Below are 27,791 nucleotides of genomic sequence, written 5' to 3'. Positions count from 1 at the left end.
TTCAAGAATAATTATTTCCTTTGCGTATGTATGCAGTGGCAGCCCCTGCAGAAGTTTTCTAATTGCCGGAGAGACCAGGAGACGACGCTGCACTGTTTTCGCAGCAGTTGGTTCGACTTGTGTGGTTCGACAGTTGGTTCAAAGCTGAAGTATTTTTCTTCCCTGTTGGATACCGCTGCCCTGAAACCAACAATACGCTCTAGTCGGACTCGCTTTGGTCGCTATGAGAGGACTTTGCACTGCCGTTTGAATTGACTGGGCAGCGGCTATATACATGGAAGTTTCCGACCGGTGACTGCTTTTGTACCTTTGTGGTGGTGATGTGCCGAACTTAGTGCAGTGCCTAACGTGGTGGTGAACCTAACTTTGTGGCCGTGTTCCCGAGTCGCTTCAACGCCTTTCCACCCATGACTGACGGACTGGCCTGCGACTACCGAGGAATATCTACTAGCCATGCTCGCCGGCATCGAAGGTGAGCGCGGGGTTGTGTTCGTGGAAACCTCTTTTCGGCTATTGGTGCAAATTTAGCTCAATTTGCGCGAGCATTGCATTAAAGTCAACAAGTAACACAACACAACGCACAGAGGTTTCCTGGACCATCGCCATCGGGTTTTCTTTTTTTTTTTCGAGCGTGTCCTAAATGAAGACGTTTGTTGTGGGATAGAAAACCGACCAGAGGGGGGAGGCCAAGGAGCTAAATAACGAACAGTATAGTTTGCGTGAAAAGGAGGAAATTCTTAGGAGTGGGCAGATGCCTCGTCTATTATGTAGGCTTTTGAGAAAGGCAAAGTTGCCCAATGTTTCATTAATTCCACGGGTTAGAGTCTGAAATTTGTGTATGAAGTACGATTCTCTTTGTTCACTTTGTCGACTTGTTTGGAAGCCTGATTGAAGGAGAATGACCCGAATGTTTTCGAAAGTATGGTTTGGAAGGCTCTGGTGCTTAGAAAAGGGGAGATTTGGCAGTGTGTGGACGTGGGCCTTGTGGTTATTGAAACGAAACCTGAATGGTGTTTCGGTCTGGCCGACGTATTCCATACCGCACACAACTATTTCAGTTCAAGGTTTCTTTGATCTTAAAGGTGAAATCAGAGAAGTTGCCTTTTACAATATTTGTCGCCTGCACATGATTGCAAACTTTACAGCGTGGTTTTCCGCACGGTTTACATCCGGGGTTAGGGTTAGCATTGGCGGTCGTTTTAGATTTAACTAATAGGTCCTTTAGGTTAGCGCCGATATAATTCCTCCTCCCTCTCTTAACAGTGGCGTAATGTGCGGACTTATTCTCCATTCTCAATCCTACCTTGAAGAAGGACGGTCCACCGTCCGAAACTGTTGAAAATAAAATAGATAATCGGGAAAGTTGTGTGACATCCTGTTTGAATTTAACTCTGCCCCATAAGTAACAAGCAAACCATGTCAATTATATATATATATATATATATATATATATATATATATATATATATATATATATATCATGCTTTTTAGTTACCATCCATGATCGAGTTTTTAAAGGAACTACCAGAGCCGTTCTTGGTAGTAAGGGATTTTAATGCTTATTTCCATTTCTGGGAAAGTGAGGAACTGAACACAGGTAAGCCTATACCTACTGCTCCCCGAGCTCGAGGAAAATGAGTTTTAGATATATGGTTTAGACTTCACATACTTCACTGAGTTGTTTAGACTTCACCTTTCATTTTTACTGATTTTAAATGAAACGCTTTAGAACCCTTGTGGCTGCGTCTACTACCCGTACTAACCTGTTCATCTTCACCAAAAGTCATCACCACAAAACCGCTCCATTGGAAACTGCATTTAGCAGACTATCCTCTCTGCCGAGAAAAAGCTAGACTGGAAAATGTTTTTCCTGAGGAGCTTATATTATTGTTGCACGCCTAGCCATACCTCAGCCATCTGGAGTTGTACGGATAAACAGGAACAGTTGGTGGACACAAGAAAGTAGACAAGCAAAAATGACACAAAATAAGGCCTGCGGAAGTTTTTGTAGATACCCTACGCAGGAGAATCTCATAAACTTCAAAAACTTTAGAGACAAGCACGACGCATCCGTCGCGATGCTGAAAAAGCCTCCTGGTAGAGCCATTTATCCTCCGTAAACAGTTAAGTCACATAAAAATAAATGTGGGACCAAGTTGGCAAGCTGAACGGCAGGTTCTCTCCGTTTAGAATTCCTTTCCTGACAGGCCCTGATAGAAAAACAAGTATTGAAAAACAAGCAGACATATTGTGTCTGAAGTTTCTAGTTCATTGCACATACAGACTCTCTTTTGAAGCAGAAAAATTACTCTAAAGAATAGATTTCCCACAAGTGCTAGGGCCAATTGGAGGCCTATAACATTTTAAACACACTACAAGAACGCCGCTGAGTACTATTCACCGGTAAACAGACTGCATCTGGCCGAGATGAAATCCATTACCAGATGCTTACCCATCTCTCTGAACCTACTGTAGGAGCTCTTTTAAAATCGTTTAAGAAAACGTGGGTCACAGGAAAAATACCGGAGGCACCGTTCCTATAATTGCACCGTTCCTCAAACCTGGAAAGCCGGCAACTTGCCTTAACAAGCTGCCGGCTTGTTAAGGCCGGCAACACTCACAACACTCACACGCTTCCTCGCGAAATCCTTTTAAAGTATCCTGAATACTCGGTTAACATTTACGCACGAATCCCGTAAACCTTTTGTTATTCTCCAATGTGGTTTCAAGAAGGAATGCTCTGCAGTCGACCACCTCGTCCGACTAGAAATACGAGTACACAGACAGAATTTTCTGGCAATCTTTTTTTGTACAAAGCAAGCCTGTGATACTACTGGAAGTTTCGTGACTATCCAAGACTTGGCAGACCTAGGTGTGCGTGGCAGGGTGCTTAACTGCCTGAAACATTTCTTGTGTGACAGCGCATTTTGAGTTCGCCTGGGTTCAATTCCCTCTCCAGAAACTCCAAGAAAAGGGTGTACCTCAGGGGTGTATATTAAGCCGCATTCTCTTCGTAGTAAAAATGAATACGATAGCGCAAATAATTCCGAATTCAATCATGTATTCAGTTTATGTGGATGACTTGCAAGTAGCCTAGCTGTTCTTGTTTCACTTGAGAGGGTTACATATTGATCCCACCTTATTCCTAAATGAAGTGGAAATTCCAGTAAGAAAATCCAAATTTCTAGGCCTGACTTTTGATAAGAAACTTATATTTGGTTGCAATATGTACCAGTGAAATGTTTGTGAGTGTTGATAATGGGAAAAGAAACGTACATATTCGTATTTTACGCGGTGTTTCACGCTTTAATCTCATTAATCTCAGTTCTAATAAACCAAAGAGGTAATGCTCTTTACTTAAACGTCTTCCAGATGGTCGTGCAAGATCTTTTTTACTTGTCCTCTAAAATCAAGGCACTGTGCTTACATTTTATAGCGCACAGATAATGTGATGGAAGGTAGGAAGGCTAGAGGTCTACAGTGATATACTCGCAAGGAGCACATGGGCACGGAAATTGACGAAGAGAACTTGCTCAGGTAAGTCTGCGTTGTTGGTTGATGCTTACTATATCGACGGTAAAAGTGGTTTAAGGGTAACATGTGGCAGGTATGTGAAGTCACGGCCGGTCTCGAGGGAGAGAGCGCGCGCTCTTTTTTACGGCCTTCTCAATCGCCGCGTGAACAATGGGAACTTTTCTCCTTGAGTCACGCTCTCCGCCGCCGCAAGGGGCGCGACCTGCTCACTGTTCGCTCCGCATCTGCTTCAGTGGCGGCGGGTGGTTTTGCCTGGTTTCGCGCTGTCGCCCGCGGGTTTCGTGGTGAGTGTAGCCCCTAAATGAAAAATTACAGAAGGTAGATGCTGCAGCGGCATCTTGTCAGCGTGCTACGCACGTGAATGGAGTCTTTATATTAAAAAACACTGTCGCTCAGCAAACGCTCGACAAGCATATGACATGTATTTCGGCATGGTATCTACTTTTGTTCATTTTAATCTTAAATTTTTCCCAAGCTTGTACAAGAAGATGAATAAAAAAAGTGAATGAGCAGTGATCACATCGAAGCTTCTTCAAGGCAAACATAACAGCAACAATGGCAAAACCGTATTTCACCGCTAGATGAGAAACCATTGAGGTAACACCGAAGATGAAAATAATTTTATAAAAATGTAATGTAAGTTGCACAATGCTTACATGACATAAAGTATTAGTATAACGTCAGAGTAAACGCTTTTAAGTTTTGTTTTCAATTTTGCTATAATTTATAGACCAGCAAATGTTTTATGTTGTATTATAAGCATTATTTTAATTTTGCAAATAAACGTTGGTTTAATGAAATGTTTACATGATATCATGATTATTTCATGAAAACAACAGGAAATCTATTTCAAGCACTAATTCCTAGCAATATTTTCATTCTTTTTTTAGTATGTTTTTGAACTAATATATAGTTCCTTGTAACTATCTGTGCAGTAATGCCTGCCTTAGAGAGCAATCGCTGCCCCATTATTTTGGTAGAATGCTTTGCTTATTACACATGCGCCACTGTTACTCAAGGGACACTCCTCAATAATGGATATAAAAGCTTTTCTCTGTGCTATTTATTCAGACGTGACTATAGGAGTTGTATGTCGCGCTGTATTGCGCGCCTAGGCACCTAGTGTCGACACCGACGAAATCATTTCAGCTCTGCCGCAATCAGTAACCGAGGAACTGAAAGAAGTGATGGTATCTCCTGTCATCCCATTACCCACTGTCACGTATTCTGGTTTAGCTTACGTCGCTAGATACATTAATTGTAAAGTTAATCAGTGACTTCGGGTGTGACGCTTGTGCTATATCCTTCTTGAAACCAGCGAAAGAAGCAGCCCCATGTACACTATTCTGCGAGGACAAGATTCTAGCGGACCGCATTATCCAAAACCAGAGTTTGTAGCCCTCTTGGACAAGGTTGTGTCTCTTTTTGAAAAAGCTGTCGTGCACCTACCATACACAAATGTCCTTGAAGTCATACAAATCTTAATCCAGCCAGCACTTGAGGACTCACCTTGGCTGAGTTGTCCGGAAGGCATTGACAATAGCCATGCTATAAGGTCCGTTTCTTTAATATGTGAGAAATTTCTCAGAATACTTCTAGTCAATTACGCTAAGAAGGTGACAGACAGGAACGAAAGGCCAGCTCCTTATGTGCACAAACCGTCCAGAAAGATTTTGAGACTTTAATTTTCTAGCCGCATGTACCGTTTTGATGAATGAGTGCAATGTGTTAACTTTGAAGGACATTTTTTTTATTGCTTGCTGCAATTTTCAATTATGCATATCTGCTTACGCCCATTTCCTTGATTAAATGTCGTTTTTTTATCACTGTATTAAACTATGACTGTCTACGTGTGCGTCATTGGCGAGACTACGTATACATCTGCTGTCTTTCAACCTACTGATTTGTTTTAAACGAAGCTAGAACAGCCCACTTCACTAGACAACTGAAATTTTAACTGTATGCGTAAATGTTTGATCCTTACTCTGAATCTGAGACGTGCTATGAATTTTCGTCAGTGCCTCTTTTGCTCTAAACGAAAACGGCAGCGGTTGACAGAATATCCACCGAACAGTTTGCCATGAACAATCGTCAGGTCGCGTTATACCAGCTTACAGCTTTCAAAGGCACACTGCATAAAATGGTACATATAGTTTTGTGAAAAATTTAGGGGCAAAAAGTGTTGATGTAAGTGCACCCGAAACTTCATTCCACCGTGCGCGACAGCACTGACGAAGGCGCGCGCGCTCTCGCGCGCACGCGCATTATTGATATTTTATTGCTCATACACGATAAATCAGACGCTGATTACGGCTTCTTCCTATAAGCCATAAGGGGTGAAATATCAGAACCTGCCGGTTGCAACCGATGCGGGCGGAGCAAAGAGCGAGCGCGCGTTTCCCTTGCGCGTGAATGGCTGTAGCGGAGGAGCAGCAGTGGGGCGGTGGCGACCCCACCGAGGCGCGGCGGGCGGTGGAAACAGACCCCATTGGAGAGGCCGTAAGAGAAGAGAGAAACGCGCTCTCCCTCGAGACCGGCCATGGTGAAGTGTGGTTGTGCAGTATTTTCAGTACTAAATACAAGACGATGCTGAAGTACTAAGTGCCGGGAAAAATAAAGTTGTGGCGGCATAATCGCGTGTTATGTGTCTCAGGCAAAAAAAAAAAAAAAAAAAAACAAAAAAAAAATCGTGCTAACGAACAAGGACAAGCAGAAAGATTAGACGAACTGTTGCAGTAGTCTCGGTCTCCCTTGCTCCTTTCTAGCTACAATGCAGAGCTCGTGCTAATGCGCGCATTGAAATCCAGGTCACATGGAAACCAAGTTATAGGTTTCCTGCGGTTCACTGTGTGTAGAATTCCCCTACGAAGCTGCTGCCAGGGAATTGGCATGATAAACCGTTATTCACTCGAAATGGTGTCGGATGCACCGCGGCCAGCTGCATATATATTCTTATCCGCATTTTGTCGCAGGGGCACGCGTGAGGCGGCAAGCTGTCTGGGCCGGTAGGTGGCATCGTCATCCTCATGGGGATAAACATGGGGACAGCGAATGTATGGTGGCTAGAAGGGGGAGGTGACGCCAACGGCGGACGGAAGCCGCTCCTCCATTTCAAGCCGGGTGTAGGTGGCGCTGTTGGCCGTAGTGCGATGCATGGTACGCGCCACGGTACTTGAACATACGCATGCCTACCGTGCGTGCAACGCGTCGGCCTTTCAATGATGTTGCAGGTAATGGTTTAGCTCATTAAACTTTAGTCGAACCTGATTACGGCTGACAGAATTCAATTTTAAGCCGTGGTGGTGCGGTGGTTAGGGCGTTCGACTGTTGTGCCCAAGGATGAGGGATCGCGCATCCCGGCCGCGGCGACCGCTTTTCACTGGAGGCGAAAAGCAAGGCACGCGTGTGCTGTGCGATGTTAGTACAAGTTAAAGAACTCCAGGTGGTCGAAATTCCGGAGTCCTCCACTACGGTGTCTCTCATAGCCCGAGTAATTTTCGCACATGAAACCCAACAAACAAAACAATTAAAAACGATCGGTTGGTACTAAAATACTTCTGGTACAGAATACAGGCGTATCTATCCTTTCAGTTTCAGGAATTAAAGGGTCTTGAATGAGTCCCGCCTGGTCAAGATAGTGCATGTCGAAAGTAGAAGACAGACCAAGAGAATGAGGGTGGAAGGATGTACGTTTCGGCTCCGTGCGGTCGCATTTTTTTTTCCCACAACGTTGTTTGCCCCAGGGGATAAAATAATATGTAAGAAGAAAATTAAAAGGGGTAATAAATGAAAGAAAAAAGGTTGGCTGTTCTCTGGTCGATGTTTTCCACCTCCTTCAGTTTCAAGAATACGAAGTATCAGCATTACTCCTAAAAAATGTGATTGGGGATCCAAACAAACAAAACAAAGCATAGCAAAAATTTATTGCACATCGTAGTAATAGCAATGTCAGTTCAGTTCAGTCGTGTCCGACTCTTCGTGACCCTATGGACCATGTCACGCCACGCTTTCCGGTCTCCCACTATCTTCCTAATATCACATAACTTCCCCTGCAATGCCATCTAATCATCGCGTTCACTGCCTACCCCTTCTCCGGCGACCCTCAACCTTTCCCAACATCAAATCTTTCTCCAGCGACTCCTCTCTTCTCATCAGATGACCAAAGTAGCTGAGCTTTAACTTTAGAATTTGACCCTCCAATGAGCAGTCAGGGTTTATGGTCGACAATATCGACTGAATTGATCTTCTGGCAGTCCAAGGAACTCTCAAAAGTCTCCGCCAGCACCACAACTCAAACGCGTCAAGTCTTCGGCAGTCACAAAATAGCAATGTACTGCACATCATAACATTCAGGGTAATTCAAAATAACAGATACATTTACACATGCTTCTGTGTAATTAGAAAAAAAAAACATTAAACATTGATTACAAACACTGCATTCATCTCTTGGCACTAAGAAATGGGGAGGCAAGGATATCACTTCCCGCTAAATAAAAAAAAAAATATTACATTCGACCTTGAATAAATATGCAACTTAAGAGCACCCTCCTAAGTTTCAGCACGTTCATTCTTCCCTGCTTAGCGTTGCGCTTACAGTTCTGGGCCTTAACATAGAAGTGCTGCCTGGTAAGAACATAAAACTTGATAATTTTGCTTGGGAGGGACATACTGTGATTTTTTTTTTTTTTTTTTTTTTGCGCTGGAGTTCATCTGTTCGACGAAGTTAGGCACCCACATTAACATGTAAGCAGCGCAACACATCTTGCCATAAACGAGAGATCACGCTGGCAGCCGCGAACAAACAGGAACGCTGCCGCACCGTCCATACACCGCGCGCGAACCTGCACACGCGCGCGATCGCGTGGCTGCATCGGATGGATGGATGGATGGATGGATAAGGCTGAACCCTTTGAATCGGGCGGCGGCGCCACAGGCCGCCTAGCCGTGAATAGTAATATATAGTGTGGACCTATTCTTGCCTTCCTTTCAGCCACCAATCAGCTAACCTTCGTTTGGTTATTTCTACCCTTTTAAAGTCTATTTTCCCTTCATTATCCTTAAACCCCAATGCTTTGGCTAAATCTGGCCCGTTGCCTTGAACTATAGGGCGGAGCCCTTTACAGGAAATTATTAAGTGTTCAGGCGTTTCCTCATCCTCCCCACACACCCTGCACAGCGTGTCTATCTCTTGGTACTTGACTCGGTACGTCTTAGTCCGCAATACTCCTGTCCTAGCCTCGAACAACAATGGGCTGCCCCTAGAATTATCGTAAATGTTTTCTTTGGCTATTTCCTGCTTGAACGTTCGGTACATTTCTAATGCTGATTTAGTCTCCATCCCTGTTTTCCACAGACCCCTCTCTGTTTCCTTAACCTTTTTCTTAATTGATGATTCCTGGCTGGTCCCCCTACTGCTGTCCAAATATTTGCTTGCCAATTTTCTTGTCCGCCTTCTCCATCTTGTGTCAACATTCCTCATGTAGAGGTAGCTGAAGACTTTCCTAGCCCACCGCTTTTCTCCCATTTTTCTCAATCGTTGCTCAAACGCTATCTTGCTGCCAGCTTCCCTGCTCTCAAAAGAAGACCATCCCAGGTCACCCTGCACACCTTGGTTTGGCGTATTCCCATGAGCTCCCAAAGCAAGCCTACCCACCCCGCGCTGTTTAATTTCCAACCGTGCTCGGACCTCTGATCTCATACACAGGACTGCGTTGGCAAAAGTCAGACTAGGAACCATCACCCCTTTCCAAATCCCTCGCACCACTTCATACCTATTGTAATTCCAAAGCGCCCTGTTTTTCATGACGGCTGCATTTCTACTTCCCTTAGCTGCCACATATTTTTCATGCTCCGTTAGGTATTCAGCTCCAGTATTTATCCACACCCCAAGATACTTGTACTTATCCACTACTTCCAGCATGTCCTCCTGTATCCTATGTTCGCCGGCCTCATTATCATTAAAAATCATGACTGCCGATTTTTCCTTGCTAAACTGCAGACCTAACTTATCTCCCTCTGTACCGCAGATATCCATCAACTCCTGCAAATCTACCCTGTTGTCAGCCATCAGTACTATATCATCTGCATACATTAGTCCTGGTAATGACTGTGGGATAAATTCTCCTTGCTTGAATAAAGAAAGGTTGAAGCCGAGTCCACTCCCCTCTAGTTTAGCCTCTAATCCTTGCAGGTACAGCATGAACAACAAAGGTGACAGGGGACATCCTTGTCTAAGCCCCTTCTTTACCTCTACAGGCTTCGACACCTTTTTTTCCCATTTTATTAGCACTTGGTTATCCTTATAAATATCTTTTAAAAGATTAGTTACTCCGCTTTCCACACCTAACACATCCAGAATACTCCATAAGGCTTCTTGAAGTACACTGTCATAGGCTCCTTTGATATCTAGAAAAGCTAGCCATAGGGGTCTGTGTTCCTTTTCTGCTACCTCGATACACTGTGTCAATGAGAACAGATTATCCTCTAACCTCCTTTGTTTCCGGAAGCCATTCTGCAGCTCTCCCAGCACCCCCTTGCTCTCTACCCATGCCTGCAGTCTGTCCTTTATAATCTGCATCACCACCCTGTAGACCACTGATGTTACTGTTATGGGACGGTAGTTGCCTATGTCAGCTTTGTCCCCCTTTCCCTTATATATCATGCTCATTCTACTTAGTCTCCATTCATCAGGAACTTTGCCATCCATTAACATTTTGCTCACCACCTCTCTTAACGTTTCCTTAGACTTTGGGCCCAACATCTTTAATAACCTAACAGGAATACCATCTGGGCCTGCTGATGTGCTACTTGGTACTCTCTTCTCAGCCCTTTCCCACTCTCTTTGTCCAATTGGAACAATTGCACTAACCGGTCTATCTTCCTCTACTAAGGCACCTACTACATTTCTTTGTTCTTTAAACTTTTCTGACATCGTTAGTCGTATATGCTCTATTGCCTTTTCCCCTTCTAGCCGAATACCTTGATCTGTAACAATAGACCTCTGCTCTAGGCTAGTCTTATTACTCAGGGAATTCAAGTGTTGCCAGAATTTCTTAGCTGCATTTTTATCCCTTTTGTTTACTTCTGACAGCCACTGGGAACCTTGTCTTCTAATTTTCTCATTGATTAAGTAGGATGCCTCCCTTCTACATTTTATGTATTTATCCCATTTTCTCTCAACGTCTGCTTCTGGGTCTCCCCTATGCTTAGAATATCTGTGTTCCCTGGAGGCTTCCTGGCGTTTCTCTATGGCCTTCTTCACCTCCCCATCCCACCAGCTCTTTGGTTTTCGTCTTGTCCTTTTTTTCCTGACTCGCACCTTAGCCAACTCTAGCCCAAACAGTCCCATTAACTTTGTGTATGTCCACTCTGCTTTCTTATCCTTAGAGATTACTGCTTCAATTTGGGTGCTTGCTGTTTCTATTTGCTGCTCCGAGTAAAAGATCCCATCTGGCTGGTCATCATGTTTCATTCCTGAATTAGTTTTTATTCCAAAACTCATCTTGATACGTTTATGATCACTGCCTAGACTCCTGGCACCATGTTCATCTATGTTCATGACCCTTAGCCTATCGTACATCCTGTGTGACATTATCGCATAATCTATTGTCGAATGCAGACTCCCTACCTCCCACGTTATGACCCCGTCACACTTCTCAGTACTGTTACAGACAACTAAGTCGTGTCTTTCACACATATCCAGCAGCATGGTACCTGTCGAGTCTGTGTATCCATCTATATCTTCTATATGAGCATTCATGTCCCCTACTATAATTATTTCGCATCCTTTTCCTAGCTCATTAATGTCACCTGCTATACATTCTACCATTTTTTTGTTTTCCTCTTTGGCAGTTGCTCCTGTCCACAGGTATACAAAGCCAAGGAGTGTTTGCTCCCCTGCCACTTTTCCTTTTAGCCATAAATGTTCCTTACATTCCTGTTTGACTCTTTGCCAATTTGTACTTTTATGGATGAATGCCCCAATTCCCCCTCCCTTTCTGCTGCCCTCTGTTCTGTTGCAGTATTCCCATGCATAATCAGGGTTACAGGGTGGTTGCTCCATGTCCCGAAGATGCGTCTCCACAAATCCATAAACCATTAACTTCTCCTGCCTAAGCTGCTCGTCTATTTCCTCCCATTTTAGCCTATTCCTGCCTCCTTGCATGTTAATATACCCTATGTCTGAATTAATTTGGCTCTTGCGCTTATGCCTGTTGCTTCTCCTATGGCTTCTATGTTTCCCTAGTCTATGTTCGTCCTCTTGGTCGCCTTTGTTTAAACTGGTGGCTTCAGGGCCCTGGGCCCTCCTAAAAAAGCTGTTGCCTGGCGGCCTATCCTGCCTCCTACCCTCCTACCGGTGGCCCGGCTGTAGTGGATGCCTTCTCGTGCAAACGGGTGGAGGCCGGCCTCGTACACATCCCTGTTAACCTCCATTGTGGTGTACCCAAGTCGTCGGCTTAGGCTCCTAATGACCCGGTTGGCTTCGACTACTCTCCCCTCTGTTCTGCTGGACTGCCCTTCTACTTCCGGGATTGTGCATACAGTCACGTGTACTTTCTCAGAGGCCTCCTTTATGTTATTTATACCTACTTCTAACTGCCTCCCGAGATTCCGGCTCATCCCCTTCAAGACATCATTGAGTCCAGCATGGATGATGACCAGGGTTTCTACATCCCTGTTGTTCCCTACCACCTCCTGGGCTTTGGTCATCGCTTCAACCATACCTTTCCCCGATTGGGCCTCCACCTTCAAACGCCTGTCACCCTTCACTGTTGCTAGGACAGCTTCCTCAAACCTTGCTACATTTGAGTCCCCCACCACCAGAACTCTCCTACGATCCAGCCTTTCATCTCCAGCTTGCGCTAACTGCCGCCCGGTTCGCTCTCGTTGGTTCTCCTGTCGCAGCGGCGTTTCACCTTTCTCGCGCAATTCCGGGCTTGTCGCTAGCCCTCCCGCGGACTGTTCTGCTACTTCGCTGTAGCATCGTGTAGCCGCCTCTTGCGACTGCACCGCCACCGGGTGCTCTTCTCTGCCCGCCTCCTTTCCATCTCCGTCATCATGAGGGGTCTTGACGCTGGTCTCATCCACCCCCTGACTTTGCTCCGACCCGGGGTCTTTCGCTGTCCGCGCCATAAGCGCCTTCACCTGACCTTCCAGCTCGGCTCGCTTTTGTTGTTCTTCCCTGAGCTGAGACCCCATCTCCTCTAGCTGGTCGGTCTTTGCCCCTTCCATCCTAACCAGCTCTACTGCCTGTGCCTCCAGCGCCATCCTTTTCTCCCTCTCAACCTTCAGGTCCCTCCCGAGCTCCTGAATCTTTACGGCCCATTCACGCTCCAGCCTCAGAATGGTCTCCTTAAACCTAACGCACAACTTGCACGAGAAACTAGTCTCCCCCGCGTCATCTAAGCTTTCAAAACCAGTTTCATCCATGTAGCACCAGCGCCTGCACTCGTCACATTGCACCAGCTCCTCGCCCCCCATGTCTTCCTTAACTTTACGACCCATAGGCAGCCCGCCCACCTACCTAGGGAAAAACGGTTACCTCCGCTTTCCCTGGTCCTATGATTGAAATTAGTGCTTTAACGCATGCAGGAGAATACGCTTTCAAAGCTAAACAATAAATATAAAAGCGCACTTAGCTTCGGACGACGTCGCTGGCAAATTCCCTCGGAGTCCCCAGAAGTCTGCACGTGGTCCCACCAGCACACCAGCGCCCCTCTGACCGCAGCTGACCGCAGCGCCACCGCGGCCTTCGCGGCAGCGCATGAACCAGAGGATCGCGCTTTCTCGGCGGATACGCCGGCGCTGGCGCCACCTCCCCCTTCTAGCCACCATAGCGAATGTCCAGTGCGTCGCGCCACCCTTTTTTCCTCACGTCCAGGCAGGAGGTGTGTGCATTGTCGTAAGCCGTGGTGATTTCACAATTGCAAAATTTCATGCTTGCCGGTAATGGTTTATTGACTGAATATCAGGGTGACGTACTTGAGAAATTCACCTATAGGATTAACTTCGAGATATGGATGTATGAACGTGCGGAGCTGTGCCTTGCAAAATCAAATGAGCATCTGCTTCGTGTCTCGGTGGACAGCGGGCCGCGAACGAGCAGCCTGCACGCAGAGGTGCCCTCACCAAATAGTATGTGAACCACCTCTAGACAATTTTGTTCATAGAACAGATAGGTACGTGTAGGCAACACCCATTACAATAGCATAGCTGAAGCTGCGCAATGCAACATGATGCCGTCATGATTACTGTCTCAACATGATTACTGTCTCTTATAGACTGGGCATTTTATATCTCAGTACCTCACACTTAAATTGGGGTAAAATGGTCCGTTTGCAGCGATTTCATTTTTCCTTCAAGTTTCTTTTATATGCAGGACCTCATAGAAGCCGCGGCGTCTGCGCGGCATCTTACGCTGGCACTCCAGAGCATGACAGCAGCAACGCGGGAGGTGGCAGCTGCCTCTGTGCGGTGACGAGGTGACCATTGCCGCTTCCATTGGCCGCTGCAGGTGCAAACCATGGAGGTGTACGGCAGCCGCCGCCCTCCGCATCAAAGTAATTTGCAGTATTTTATTTATGTATTTTTTACGTGTTCTTGACAGCCTTTGAGATTTGATGATGGCAGTTTGTATGTTTTTGTTTCCTTGCTACATTTTTTGCCCCACATTCTCCAAGATGAGCAGGACCACATTTGTTTTTACATATTTCGTTTTTCTTCTTACACCCTCTGTGAGACGTACGTAGCTATTTATGCATATATATTTTTTTACTTGTTACGTTTGCTATGACACCCTATGCAATATGCAGGGGGCTATTTATGTTTTTACTTTCCCTGGGTAATGCATGTTTTTTTTTTCTTTTTGCTTTTAACGTTATGCTTTTATGGCAAATCTGCAAAATGCAGAGGGCCATTTGTGCGTTTTTCTTACATCTTTCATTTTTAGTCTGACACCCTCTGGAAGACACAGAGGAGTATGTATGTGTAATTTTTTTGTTACTCGTTACTGTTTTTTGACAGCCTCTGCAAAATGAGGTTCATTTATGTATTGTTTTCTTGCTGTTTGCATAGTTTTTGTATCTTTATCTTGGAGAAGGAGCTTTGATATCTAGTATTTGTTTAATTTGTTCATTTCTCGTTTACCGTCCCAAAGCTATTCAGGCTATGAGGTATGCTATAGCGGAAGGCTGCGGATAATTTCGACCATCTAGAGTTTAACGGGCACTGACATCGCATAGTACACAAGCCTCTACCATATTACCTCCACCAAAATGGCATTGCTGCAGGCGGTATCATACCCGCATCTTTCCTGACAGCAGTTCATTACAGTAACCGATCAGCCATCGTGATGACCATATGTTCATTTTTCTTTTCCTTTTACGCATTGATTTTCCTTCCTTCCCTTTAACGTTGCAAAATAACGTGGTTAATGTCCTCAAGAGACGTATGCACTATGAGGGATGCAGTGGTAGTGAGCTTCGGATTAATTTGCTCCACAGTGGATTTTGACATATGCGCCAACAGTTCGCACTTACACGGGTGCTTTTGTTGTTTCACCTACAATGTGCCTACTGTGCATCCCAACTAGGCTTCCCATGTTATGTCCTTCGCGTGTATTTTTATGTGCTATATATTTTGTTCAACGGTGCATGTTTTGCACGTCATAATCTCTGCTCACACACAGTCTCCTTGATGTGTGTGATTTAACACTTTTCCGTACATGTATGAGGATTTTCTTGTCTTGTTACAATCATTGTGACTTGCAATATATGTGACGCACTTAGCTGAGCAGCTTTCCCCTTGTAACTGCTATAGTGTTCACCATTGAGCAAAACTTGCACTCACGCACAGTGTAATTGAAGTAATTGTGCATTACCATGCACCCAAGCGCAGCCGTATGTCTACAAAGCAAAGCTATACAATTTTCACAGAAACTTTGGCATACTTTTCCTGGTTAGCTCAGCTGGCAGAGTTACTGCTTCGGTGAAGCGGTGGTCCCGGGTTCGAACCCCGGACCAGGATGAATTTTTCTTTCACAATGAAGTTTGTGTGCAAGCTGTTTAGCTTCGCTTTGTAGCCGTTGTGCTCACATGGGTACAGAGTAACCATTCCCTCATAAAAATGCGCTCCACTATGGTTGATACGCAGGCATTTTGTACATGCTAAACGTTTTGTAGTCGAACACAAAATATATTCGATGTTTCACATGTATGTCGCAGTTTAATACCTGCGAGAAAAAGTGCATTTAGTCTCCGCAACTCGTCTACAAGCGATGATAACTACAAAAGCTTCTAGTCTTTTAATGTCTTATTTTTTTATACCTGAATCGCACAATTTCTACACTTCTCAAGGTATGCGATTTACTGCCAATGTTCTTGCATGCAGTATGTTTTTGTAGGAACGTGTTGTGCGCACGTACAGGAAACGGTAGACTGAAAGTGTTTTGAGTCTTCTCTGTTTCCTGTGTGTATCTTCTGTTCGCGCAACTAATTCCTACAATTCCTAAACCACTCCCACCATGGTACACCCTCCCAGCAGTTTTCGACCTCACACTAACGCAGTTTCAAAAAAACACGCACACCACATGAGCATATATCACAAGGATACCTTGCATTAAAAGAAAAATATAAAAATTGCATTGCATTTTTTACAGACGGCTCAAAAACTAAAGACTATGTTGGCAGTGCAATAGTACAAAATAACACGACTACCCCAGTGTGCATCAGTTTTTACAGCCGAATGCTACGCTGTCTGTGTTGCTGTGGAGAAAATATTGGATAAGAACATCAAAAACAGCATCATCTACACAGATTCATTAAGCGTCATCAGTGCAATAAACTCCAAAAATGCTGTTCAACCACTGATAGGAAACATTATGCACAACATAGTAAATATCACAAGAAGAAAACATACTATCAAATTCTGCTGGGTACCCAGTCATGTTGGGATAAAGTGTAATGAACGAGCAGATATATGCGCAGCAAGTGCGAAAAATTTACAAATAGAGCAAATCAACATGCCACACAGAGACGGAATGAAGTTAGTATACGTACGAAATTACGAGCTAAATGGCAGGCTGATCGGGAAAGCGAAGCAGAGAACAAGCTTCACTCCATAAAGCCCATATTAGGAGAATGGCAATCATGTGAACATCAGAAACGTTTCATTGAGGTAATTTTATGTCGTCTGCGCATAGGCCATACACACATAACACATAGCTTCCTACTAACGAAAAAAGGCAAACCTCTATGTGAAATGTGTGGACATGAGCTAACAGTAAATCATATTTTAATCTCATGCTCACAACTCGAGGAGCACAGGAAAAAATATTTTACTGTATTTTACAAAGAACACATCCCATTTCATCCCGCATTGCTTTTAGGCCAAGAAGCACTTGTTGATTTTTCACTTGTTTACGGATTTTTAAAGGAAGCCAATGTTTTAAACCAAATCTGAGCATCATTACTGTAGCCACTTGATCGTCTAACCTTGCGATTGGCGCATGATAGCCACAGTTCCTTATGCGCCATAAAACTCCATATAACTAACTATCTTTTAATGTCTTATTTTTTTATACCTGAATCGCACAATTTCTGCACTTCTCAAGGTATGCGATTTACTGTCAATGTTCTTGCATGCAGTATGTTTTTGTAGGAACGTGTTGTGCGCACGTACAGGAAACGGTAGACGGAAAGTGTTTTGAGTCTTCTCTGTTTCCTGTGTGTATCTTCTGTTTGCGCAACTAATTCCTACAATAACATGCACCGACTCCTCCAGCAAGAAGTTCTTAACGTACACTTGTGCAATGCTCTGTGTGCAATGGTCTAGCGAAAATAATAGAATGTGAGTGCTGCATGCATGTGATTACGAAAATTACTTCAGTGGGCAATTTTAGTTTCCCACAAGTTTCCCACATATACAGGCTTGCTCCAACACTACTTTTTATTTATGCATATGCGCGCACACACACATTTGCTCTCTCTCACTCTCACTGTCTCTTTCTCCCACACACACACACACACAGGTCCCAGGGAAGGGTGAGGGGAGAGTCGACGCGAACAACGGCGTAGATGGGTGCACGAAGAGTCTTTGGACTTGTTGTACGGAGAAAACTACATTTGAAAGTAGACACCAGGCTTCTGATGATGAGCGGTATCCCACGGATACCGGTACTTGTTGAGCAGTCGGGAGACTATAGTCATTCTAATGTTTTCAGGATGTGCTTTCAAACGTGTCCCCTCGGGGTCTTATTTGGAACCACACATGGTGATGCATTCTCTACCTGAGGAAAATTTTCTTGGTTTGGTTCATGGCATGTAGCTTCACTTAATTTCTTTTTTGTGCTCCACTTTCCCCTTTTTCAGATGGCCCACATCTTCCAGATGAGAAGTGGAAGGTCTCTGGTCATCATGGATGAGTTTGGCAAGGGAACAAAGACTGTGAGTGGAGCCAGCAACTGCCCTACCTATTATTTACGATGAAGTTTAGTTATCACGTGAGCAAATGCAGCGGGACAGAATGCAGCCGCAGTACCCGTACGGCAAAAACAGTCAAATGGTTAAGATTTAATTGGTAGTCAGCCGCATTGCCCTTCCCGCAGAGGTTGATGATGATTATAAATGAGCTTGCTTTTAAAACAGAGATATAGGTCACTATGTATTTGTGTATATGTGTATTTATTTGTGTATGTGTGCCTTGGCTCTTTACAGAAGGTGGGGTGGAGGGGAAAAAATATGTGGCTGAAAATTGGTCAGAGGGTCTCTTTTTATGCCAGTTCACGTGATTTTTAGTGAAAGTGCTTGAGAAGACACCAATGTTTTTGCAACCTCGCAGGCCAACGGCATTGGACTTCTGGCCGGTACACTGGAGAGCTTCCTTAAGGATCCAGCTGCGTGTCCCCACACTCTGTTGGGCACGCACTTTCACACTTTGCACAACTACTTACCACCCGTTCACCAGCTTTCTTACCTGGTAGGTCCACCATCTTGTGCTAGTGCATCTGGTCGGTAACTAGCATACTACAACTCGAAAGGCACACATGACTCTCAAGAAATAAGCTGCGAAAATTTAGTAAGACCTCCTGAGGGTGCATTGCTGGCAGAAAAACTAATTTACTAGTGTTTGATGGGTTCAGTGGTCTGATACAGCGTGTAATAGACCTGGACAGGCCACAGGTTTCGGAGGACAGTGGTGTCCAATCTGTACCTGCATTTTTACCCAAAAACTGCCGATGATTAGAGCTTGCCTGGAAGATGCCTCGATTATGCTTTGCAATACTGTTTCGGCGATGTTATCTTTTTTGTTTTTCTGCACTCATGTAGGCTGTGTCAGCAGAGTGGCACAGAAGACGATTGAACAGTGACATTTTCCGAGCAAAGCCGGTCCTGTTTTGTCACAGGCTTGGACACGGAAATCTGGATAAACAAACACAATTGCCTAGTCTGTGTGCTACGACGACTGTAAAGACTTGAAGGGACCAGAAAATTTGTCCATCTTATTAGAAATGCCTCTGAAGAAAAGTTATGCGACTGTGCTGGGTGCGTCCGTATATATGTTGCATGAAAACAGTGAATAAAATAGCATTTCACAAAGTTACAAATACTGTCGAACCCACTTATAACTAACCTGACGGTCACACAGATTGTGTTCGTTGTATCCAATATTCATAGTAACTGGACTTGTCCCGTTATAGCGAAAAAAAATGATGTCAAACAAAAGTGATAGCAGTACTTGCTTTTTTTAAAGGGTAAGTTGTGTGCTTGAGTTCACTCTTCATTGACCGGTGCGCACTCCTCAGTCGCTCTACATGAAGGTGACAGAGACACTGCTGTCAGTGCGCTGCATGTGTGTGCCAGCTTCACAGATAGGGGAGACTGCATTGGGTCGGTAACACACGCCATGTGACCGGGAATGCCGGCAAGACAACCCTTGACTGCTTTTGAAACTTCACACACCACTGTTACTTTTTGATCGCACTGACTGCATGCAGTAGTTTCAGCAGTGCCTCTGCCTTGTGTTACCAACCATGCTTTTCCGAGCCAGCACTCTCACACACTGACCGACCTTGCATGGCCTCATAGTGTGTGCTTGGATGGCTGTTAAGGAGAATTTCGATGTGCATTTTTTTCTAGGAGGGTAGGGGCTGGCACTTTTGTGAGCGATCAATCACGACAGTTAGTAAATGCTCACTGACCCTACGCTAATGGAAAGCTTGCACTCTTCGGCTACGGAGGCGAGATTTATGCCACCTCCTCGTCCATTACAACCAGGGGTTCGCTGTCACAGGGGTTCGTTTTAGTTAGACGCAGTGGCGTCACCCCATTGGATATTTTGACGGTAGTTCCACCGCTGTTTGTAATAACCAAGCATACATTATAACTACAGCCGTTGTAAATGGGCTCAAAGGTGGAGAATTTATTCCCACAGTTTTGCTCAAAGGCAGGCGGAAGCCATCTTGTAGGGGTGGGCTTCTTTTGAATAGAAACCATTCTGTGCTGTCCCCATGGCTTGCAGTCACCGTGAAAGTTCATTTTAGCCAAAGGACACGTGAAACAGTTCGTGGGGACGTGACTTTGAAATAGCAAAAGAAATTGCTGAGAATTCACTTTTTCGAATAATTATATCCACTTATGTGCCTAGTTTTTTATGCCGTCTCAAAGTTTAATTGTTGAAGTTCATCAAGGAATACTTTTAGAAAAACATTTTCGCAACAAATGTTGGCTCTGCAATTTTGAGAAAGGCACAAAGAGTCGGCGTTTGTCTCCTCTGCAGTTCTTCGACTTAACACGGATTTCTCCTTGACTGTTTAGCTATTTTGACGTTGTTTGTTTTTTTCTTACGCTCCTAGAACCATACTGCTGGTAAAAACATTGTGTTATAAATGTAATATGAAATTTCATTTTCAGTCTAGGCAACTGTAGTGCGAAAATTTAAAACTGAGATATTGTATCTTGCAGGAAAGAATTTAGGAACATTCAATGTTGACCCGATTGTCTGCCACATATTGTTTACTTTGTAGTAGCAGTGTGTGAATATTAAAATTTATGAATATGGGGCAAAAATTATAAAATTAAAAAATAGCAAACACTCTTTGCCTCGTTCATTTAAGGATTCACACGGTTTTTGCACATAAAATTAAACCAGAATTGCACAGAACTGTATACTCTACTGAAGAAGCGAGTATAAATTTTATACAGGATTTTGTATGCCAGTTTTTGTTTTGAGGCAGCTTCACTGCACAGCCCATGCGGTCAGGCATTGCGGTGAAGCGCGTAGTGTGGGGGAGGCTGAAGTGGATTCGCAAAATTTCGATATGTTCGGTAATTTTCGAATAATCGGATATTTCAAATATCAGTCGCTTGATTATGAATCAAATAACAAACATATTTGATTCTTATTCGAAATTTCGAATATTACCACACCCTTAGTTTGTAGGCATTGTACAAAAGCCAAGGAAGAAATGCTAGATCTATAAACAAAATAAATTGGCATATAACCATGAAATTTAGCAAAAGCAGTCATAGTATGATTTCTAACAAGCATAGAAAGTTTTGTGCAAATAGAACAAAGAAATACAAGTCTATTTAGCAGAGTCCCGCCCCCCCCCCCCCGCCCCCCCCCCATATGGAACCATGCCTCGTCTGCATAACTTGGGAGTGTTCAATGAGCAGGCACGGCCAGCAGCCCCACTGATGTCAGCAGGGAGGTTTGCGCACAGAGATATATAACCCAAATCTGTTGCAAGCGGTCGACAGGAGCACTTTTTAAAGAGCTTTCATATTTGACTCGAATAGTCACAAAAACCACCTTTAAGCCAGTCTGGCTTCATAATATCTTAGAACTTGTCTTGACCAAATTCCTCCTACGAGTCTGCTGTATTTAAAACACCAAAACAAAGCCAGGCACACTCTGTTCAGCATTTTTGTATAGCCTTACGCTGTTAAACAGTTTATTGAGAGCAATTTGTAGACATGTTATACACAGTGCTCTAGAAGCCTCCACTGCTTGTTTTGTTCACTGGGTAGCAGGGGGCAACAGCTTCGGGCATGCACTGCCAAGTTGCAGGTAGGTTCATTGTGGACCCATTTGTTCTTTGTTTCTTCGTCTCCTTTATTAACCTGAAAATAAAAAGAAAGATGTAAAACACTTGTGAACTCTCATGCCATCTTCAGAGATCTCTCAAAAGGGATGGTCATTGCAGGGCATGCTTCACATTCTGTGCAGACTTTTGAAAGTCTTCGCCACGAAGGTGAGCTGGTGTACCTGTACCAACTCAGGGAAGGCCGAGCAAGCTGCAGCTATGCAAGTCTGGTCGCCCAGGCAGCCGGTCTTTCAAGGGACATTGTTCAACAACAGCAGCAGGTTTACTTCCAATTTTACCTCCTTCATAAAATAGCCACGACTGAAACAACACTAGTGTGTACCGCGCTTCATGGGTCTTGGCCACGCTCAAGCTTATATGAGAATAGTTTCAACATTATATTGTTGAGCTCACGTATTGCGGCTGCTATTCGCTTATAAGAAACAAAGGTGATGTGACTGTAGCCGTACTCACTGACACTTTATTACGGTCCCAAAATACTCATTTGCAGGCATACATCTCAGCTAGGCTGAACACATACATGTAGCAAGCTGACATGTAGGGATGCATTGCATGCTCTGGCATTCTTCTGCTGACAAGCGAACACATCCTAACGGAAGTGGTTCTCGCTTTCTGTGCAGTGAATATGGAAGGGTTATGGAAATGTTGCAAAAAGACAAAAAGAGCTGCATCTTTTTAGCATCATCCTTCTTGCACGGCAATCATTTTCACTACCTCGGATGTAAGAAAGCAAGCAAAAGTGAAGGATCTCGCACAATCTCTTAAGGCACATTAAACTATACATAACCTATCCCTCCTACAGCTGCACTGTTATTGCATGCACTGTATGTGCCAGTCAAAAATTTCTCGAAAGAAGCTAAAATGTTACCCATGCTTGAGGTTTCAATGATTTTGGGCCTTTAGCAATATTGTGTTAAAAATAAGCTGACAAGTACAGAAATATGAAAAGTAGTTTTGTTGATGCTTGGGTGGTTTCTCCACAGATACCGCAGGCCATTTCCTCAAACGCAGCACTTCATCCCCAACGAATGGTACGGAAAGAATGCGTGTGGAAAAAGTAGGTGTGTTGTTCACACAACTAATGTTTCATTTTGTACTTTAGGTCGAAGCTCTCCTGTAGATGTTTTTGACGTCTGTTTTATTGCCTCTTCATCCACAGAGCACTACCTTTAGTCAAGATGCTTTCTGACGCTGACCTCTCCGAGGAAGATGCAGCAGAAGGCCTGCCTAATAAGATGGATGAAATCCTTCGCTAGTTCTGTGTTGAAATATACCTTTTACCGTCACCTTCAAGGATTTGCTTATATGGCATACAGCAACCTAGATCAGAGGAGACACAGTCAACTCGAGTTGATATTGAAAACTATGGTCACAAAAGGATGACCTTTTCTTGAACTGCTGTAAGGCACCGACATCATTAATAAAACAAAAAGGACATGTTTGAACTCTCTAACTATGAGACCAACAACGGTGTCTGTGCGCACTCTCATATATAATGGCTGCATAACAGTTATCACTGTAAAATGAGATATACTTCTAACGAATGCACATTCTTTTGCTCTCGCATCTTCCTCTTCCCTTGCAACAACTGTGAGAGTTGTCGCACCGAATACTGTATATTACTATTATACCAATGTAGAATTGAGGAACGGGCGCATAACAGCTGCTGCTATAAATCGCGATATAAGTCTATTAATACCTTCCGGCTGCACTTCTCTCCATTCGCCATACCTTTGTCATTCCATAATAACTCTCCTCCTCTCGCTATCTCCACAATAGCAACCCTCTGAATGGTTTCTGTGGCAACCACTCTACTTTTACTTATTTACTCCAACAACCGCCTTGCTCTAGTTAATCTGATTTTATTATACTACCATTACGGCGATGCTGAACTCTGGGACGGGTGTTTAACAGCTGTCTATATAAAATTGCTTCTATTACCACCACACCACTGCCACATCGAGGCTAAATCAAGCACTGTAAATAATTACACGCAGTCGTACATCTGATGAGATGTACGACTGTGTGAAAGGAGTTGAATTTATTCTCATTGGTTACTTTGGTGGCATTTTGCATGCTTTTACTGCAGGTCAAGGCTAAACATGCAACAGAACTTATCTGGGGGGCAAAGGTGGATGGGGATGGAGCCTTTCAACTTATACTGAAGGCTTCACTTCAACACGCATCAAAGATTTAGGGTAGCTATGCTTGAGCTGCTTTTGCAGTAAAAATAAATATTTACTCTAGTTTGTGTAATATGGGAAAACACGCATCAAAGACTTAGAGTAGCCATGCTTGAGCTGGGGCTTTTGCAGCAAAAATATAAATATTTACTCTAGGTTGTGTAATATGGAAACACAGCAAAGGATGTGGCAGTGGAATGCGTTACCTCGTGCTGTACTACTACCTTCTGTGCCACGACGTGATGATCACTGGCATCATGTTGCTGGTCCTGTTGCCTGCGTCGTGCACTTCCTCTCCCTGGATTAGGTGGCACTGCCTCTAGGTGGTGTGCCTTTCAAGTCCCCCCAAGTGGTGCAGTGCCATTCGCTACCAGCGGCGCTCTTAGGGTGAGATCCAGGCACTCTGCAACGCCATAGAAAAACAGCCCTATGTGATTAAGCAAAGCTCTCCTTGCAGGCACAGGTGATCATCATCAATCCACGATCCTCTACCCGGTTTCGAAGCTGGCAGGCAGCATTTTCAGGATTAAAGAACCCCAAGGCAATCAGATATAAGGAAAATCATTAAGAATCTAATTAGGGCAAACTGTTCCTGTTTGCAATTTTCCAACGACGCATAGGAAAATGTATCTCACCTAGATTACAGTAAACATGAGAGCACTGGATAATGCGGGTTCTTGCATTGCCACAAGACCATAACTTCCACACATTCCTCCATTTTCAGAATGGCGCCCGCGGCCTTGCTTGTCAAAATACTATGCTAGTCGTAGAGCCATTTCACATGGCACAGCGTGGGCCAAGCTGCGCATATGCGAGGAGCCGCGCGACGTCAGAGGTAGCAGCTAGTGTGTCGGAGCTGCTGTCACGGCCACGCGCGCTTCACCAGTGCCGGAGAAGTGACGTCATAACCACAGCCGGCGCCAGCTGCACATCACTCCCTTCACTGGTTGTGCGGAAAAGAGATGTGTGTGGTGTATATATATCTAGGAGTGCACGGCCAGAATCGACCAACTATGGAGAAAGAGAGCCCGGCCGCTGCTCAGCCCTTAGCTTAAGCTATCCTAAACGTAGCCATTCAGCTGGTGCTTTCACAACTGAACTAGGTTTAACCGAAGCTAAACCACAGCCAAATTTTTACTTCTTTCAAGAAAAAATAAATTATAAAACGTGATGGAGAAACAGCCGCAGATATTCTGTGTAACAACAAAGCAGAAAAAGCGAAAACCAAAAACAGCTGAAGGGTTGACTGAAGATGCTGCATGGAAATTTATAAAATGGCACTCTTTTTACAACACCCCAGCTTTGTGAGATCATTCATAAGCAAGATTAGAGCTGCAAAGCCCTAATCTTACTTGCAACAATACCATAGAACGCTTGTATGTTGCTGGCGTCTGACTGATGTCAATACCTCATTGCATGTTTCATTTCACGCATCTTGCCGCGAACATAATTTCGGTGTGACAATTCTTGCCTACTTTAGGATCAATAAGGTAATGATTTCGATGCAGCCATGACAAAATTAGCGAGTGTCTCTCTGGAAAGATACAGACTAGAAAAGAGGCAGCCCTCTTGATTCCTTAAACTAGTGTATGCTACTCTTCACCTGTACAAAATACCAGCTCGCCAAATGTTCGGCTTTTGTTTCATTGACATAAGAGTCCTTGATGTCCAGCTTGAAGGCACCAGCATGCGTGCAAATCATAGCAGCAGCGTCGTCTTCTTCGAAGCGATTACGCTTCATCGTCTTCTGGTGCTCACTGCCTCCCTTCTGAAAGAAGCGTCATCCCGATGCTAAGCTCAAAGGAGGGAAAGACTTGCACAAGCACACATAGTGTCTGCACGTGATGCTTGCGATGAAGAATGTGGCTGAGAAAACAAGGAAGCGCTCCTCTAGGGTCACAAATAATACAGCTTAAGCCGGACTGCATGCGTAATTTCAGGACATGGGGAAAGGCGTGATGATGGTCGGTTTCTGCTGGAAAGCACCTTGCAGTTGATGTCACCGATGCTACGAATAACCGTGTATGGTCCAAAGTATATAGTGCCTGATTTTCCGACAGGCCTCGATGTCGAGCCGGCGTCCAAACCCAGACCTTATCACCAGGTCAAAAATCAATGTCACGTCTCCGGAGGTTGTAGCGATGAGCGTCGGTACGTTGTTGGTGCTGTACGTGGAGTCGTGCCAGTTGTCGAGCCTCCTCCGTGCACTTGCATATTAGTCGAGCATAATCGGCAGCGCAGTCATGTGGCTCGTGCGGCAGTATAGTATCGAGAAATATAGTGACTTTTCTGCCATGCACTAGCTGGAACGGTGACATAAGTGTTGTCTCCTAGACTGCAGTATTATAAACGAACGTAACATAAGGTAACACCATGTCATAATTCCAACGGTCGCCGTCCACCTACATGACTATTATATCGGCCATCGTCTTGTTCAGCCTCTCCATCAGCCCATTGGTTTACGGATGATACTTAGCAGTTCTGTGGTGGCTGGTACAGCTTAGACGCAGGATCTCTTGTAGAAGTTGTGCCAGAAATGAGATACTCTGGTCCGGTCAATGATCAAAACTGCCAGTGCGCCATGCCGCAAGACTAAGCTCGAAAATTTTGGCTGCTTCCACAGCAGTCACAGACGTAATTGCACGGCACTCCGCATAGCGTGTGATGTAGTCTGCCGCTATGATTATGTATTTGCTGCCGGACTGGACACCAGAAGATTTATTCTCATTGTGTGAAACAGAGCACTCGGAGGTTTGATTGGCTAAAGGCCCGCTGGACATGTGGGTGGTGTCTTCTGCTGTTGGCACTCGCGACAAGTTCTTTTGTACTGACGAACATACATAGCAAGTTTCAGCCAGTAATACTTTTCCAGAATCCGTGAAAGTGTTCGGCTGTAACCAAGGTGATAGCTGTAGTATCATCGGGGCAAGCTTCCGCGATATCGCTGCGCATATTTTCCGGTACAAGACATCACTAGCTGTTGTCAAAGCTCTTTTTTTTTTTTACAGGACGCCGTTCCTAGTTCTAAAAGTGGATAGGAAATGCAGGAAAACACGAGGTACCAGATCTTTGTCTCCTTTGAGGTGCGCCATTAGCTTACGAAGCAGTGGATCATGTCTTTGTCGAACTGCCATATCTACCGTGTTTAATACCGCACAATACTGTCAGTGTCATCGTTTCCTGACGCTGGCTCCAGGGGGGCTCGATACAAGCAGCCAGTGTAATGATGTTTTCTGCCCGGATTTATATATGATGATGATGTCATACTCCTACAGTCGCTCATTGCAAGCCACTCAGCGGGATCCTTGCGGTTGGCCAGCCAACATAATGCGTGGTGGTCGGTAACCACATGAAAATGACGACCATGCAGTAACTCGCTCAGCACCTTCCTGCGACTGCACAAGTACTGCTCCTACTCCTTTTTGCTGGCATCTGTGTTTAGTTCTGTGTCAGCAGCTTGACCGAAGTGAGCAAGTATATGTGTGGTGTTTGAAGGGTTTGTTTTAGCTGGCTGAATGCTGACTCTTGCTCCTCGTTCCACTCAAATACTACGCTATCTTTTGTAAGGTGGCTCAGGGGCGACGCGGTCTGGGCGTAGTTCTGGACAAATTGTCTGAAGTAGGCACACAAACCAAGAAACCTTCTCACACTCGTTTTCCCCGATGGCTCTGGTAACCGCTACGGCCACTATTTTCTCATGGTCCGCCTTTATGTCTACGTCACTGACGATATGCCCAAGAAACTAACTCGCTGGTCGCGAACCGGCATTTTTAAGGCTTGAATGTGGGGCCAGCCTTCTGTTTAGCCTGGAGAATTACTTCGAGGCGCACAAGAGGGTCGGCAAAGTTGCTTGAAAAGATAACATCGAAATACACAAGGCAGGTCTCCCACTTCAGTCTGATGAGCACAGTGTCCCTGACTTGTTGGAATGTTACAGGGGCAGTACATAAGCCACGTGGCGTCACCTTGAA

The 27,791-nt window shown here is 44.6% G+C and overlaps 2 protein-coding genes and 1 non-coding gene across 13 annotated transcripts; 2 read left to right on the top strand and 1 right to left on the bottom strand.

Annotated features, from left to right (window-relative positions):
• The first annotated feature begins 142 nt into the window (after nt 1–142).
• On the top strand, nt 143–23,090 carry LOC146182280 (mutS protein homolog 5-like). 11 transcript variants are annotated; one of them, XM_084577354.1, is made up of 7 exons: nt 143–472; nt 13,913–14,015; nt 17,901–17,975; nt 18,370–18,507; nt 21,737–21,897; nt 22,621–22,698; nt 22,797–23,090. In XM_084577354.1, exons 3-7 carry the CDS (start codon nt 17,901–17,903, stop codon nt 22,891–22,893), a joined length of 549 nt encoding a protein of 182 aa, XP_084433480.1. In that variant the 5' UTR covers nt 143–472; nt 13,913–14,015; the 3' UTR covers nt 22,894–23,090. The 11 variants fall into 11 exon arrangements, with proteins under 11 accessions (XP_084433480.1, XP_084433475.1, XP_084433476.1 ...); XM_084577349.1 differs by having other exon boundaries at nt 13,913–14,093; XM_084577350.1 differs by having other exon boundaries at nt 13,897–14,093.
• On the bottom strand, nt 8,417–13,235 carry LOC146182282 (uncharacterized). Its single transcript, XM_084575924.1, has one exon. It carries the CDS (start codon nt 13,036–13,038, stop codon nt 11,809–11,811), a length of 1,230 nt encoding a protein of 409 aa, XP_084432050.1. The 5' UTR covers nt 13,039–13,235; the 3' UTR covers nt 8,417–11,808.
• Nucleotides 15,485–15,558, top strand: TRNAT-GGU (transfer RNA threonine (anticodon GGU)). The gene has a single exon. It is a non-coding gene; the product is annotated as a tRNA-Thr (tRNA).
• Nucleotides 23,091–27,791: the final 4,701 nt, after the last annotated feature.

Source organism: Amblyomma maculatum, chromosome 8, assembly GCF_055883805.1.
Source record: "Amblyomma maculatum isolate TAMU_Amacu chromosome 8, ASM5588380v1, whole genome shotgun sequence".
Lineage (NCBI taxonomy): Eukaryota > Metazoa > Arthropoda > Arachnida > Ixodida > Ixodidae > Amblyomma > Amblyomma maculatum.
This window is presented reverse-complemented; position numbering and strand designations above follow the sequence as displayed.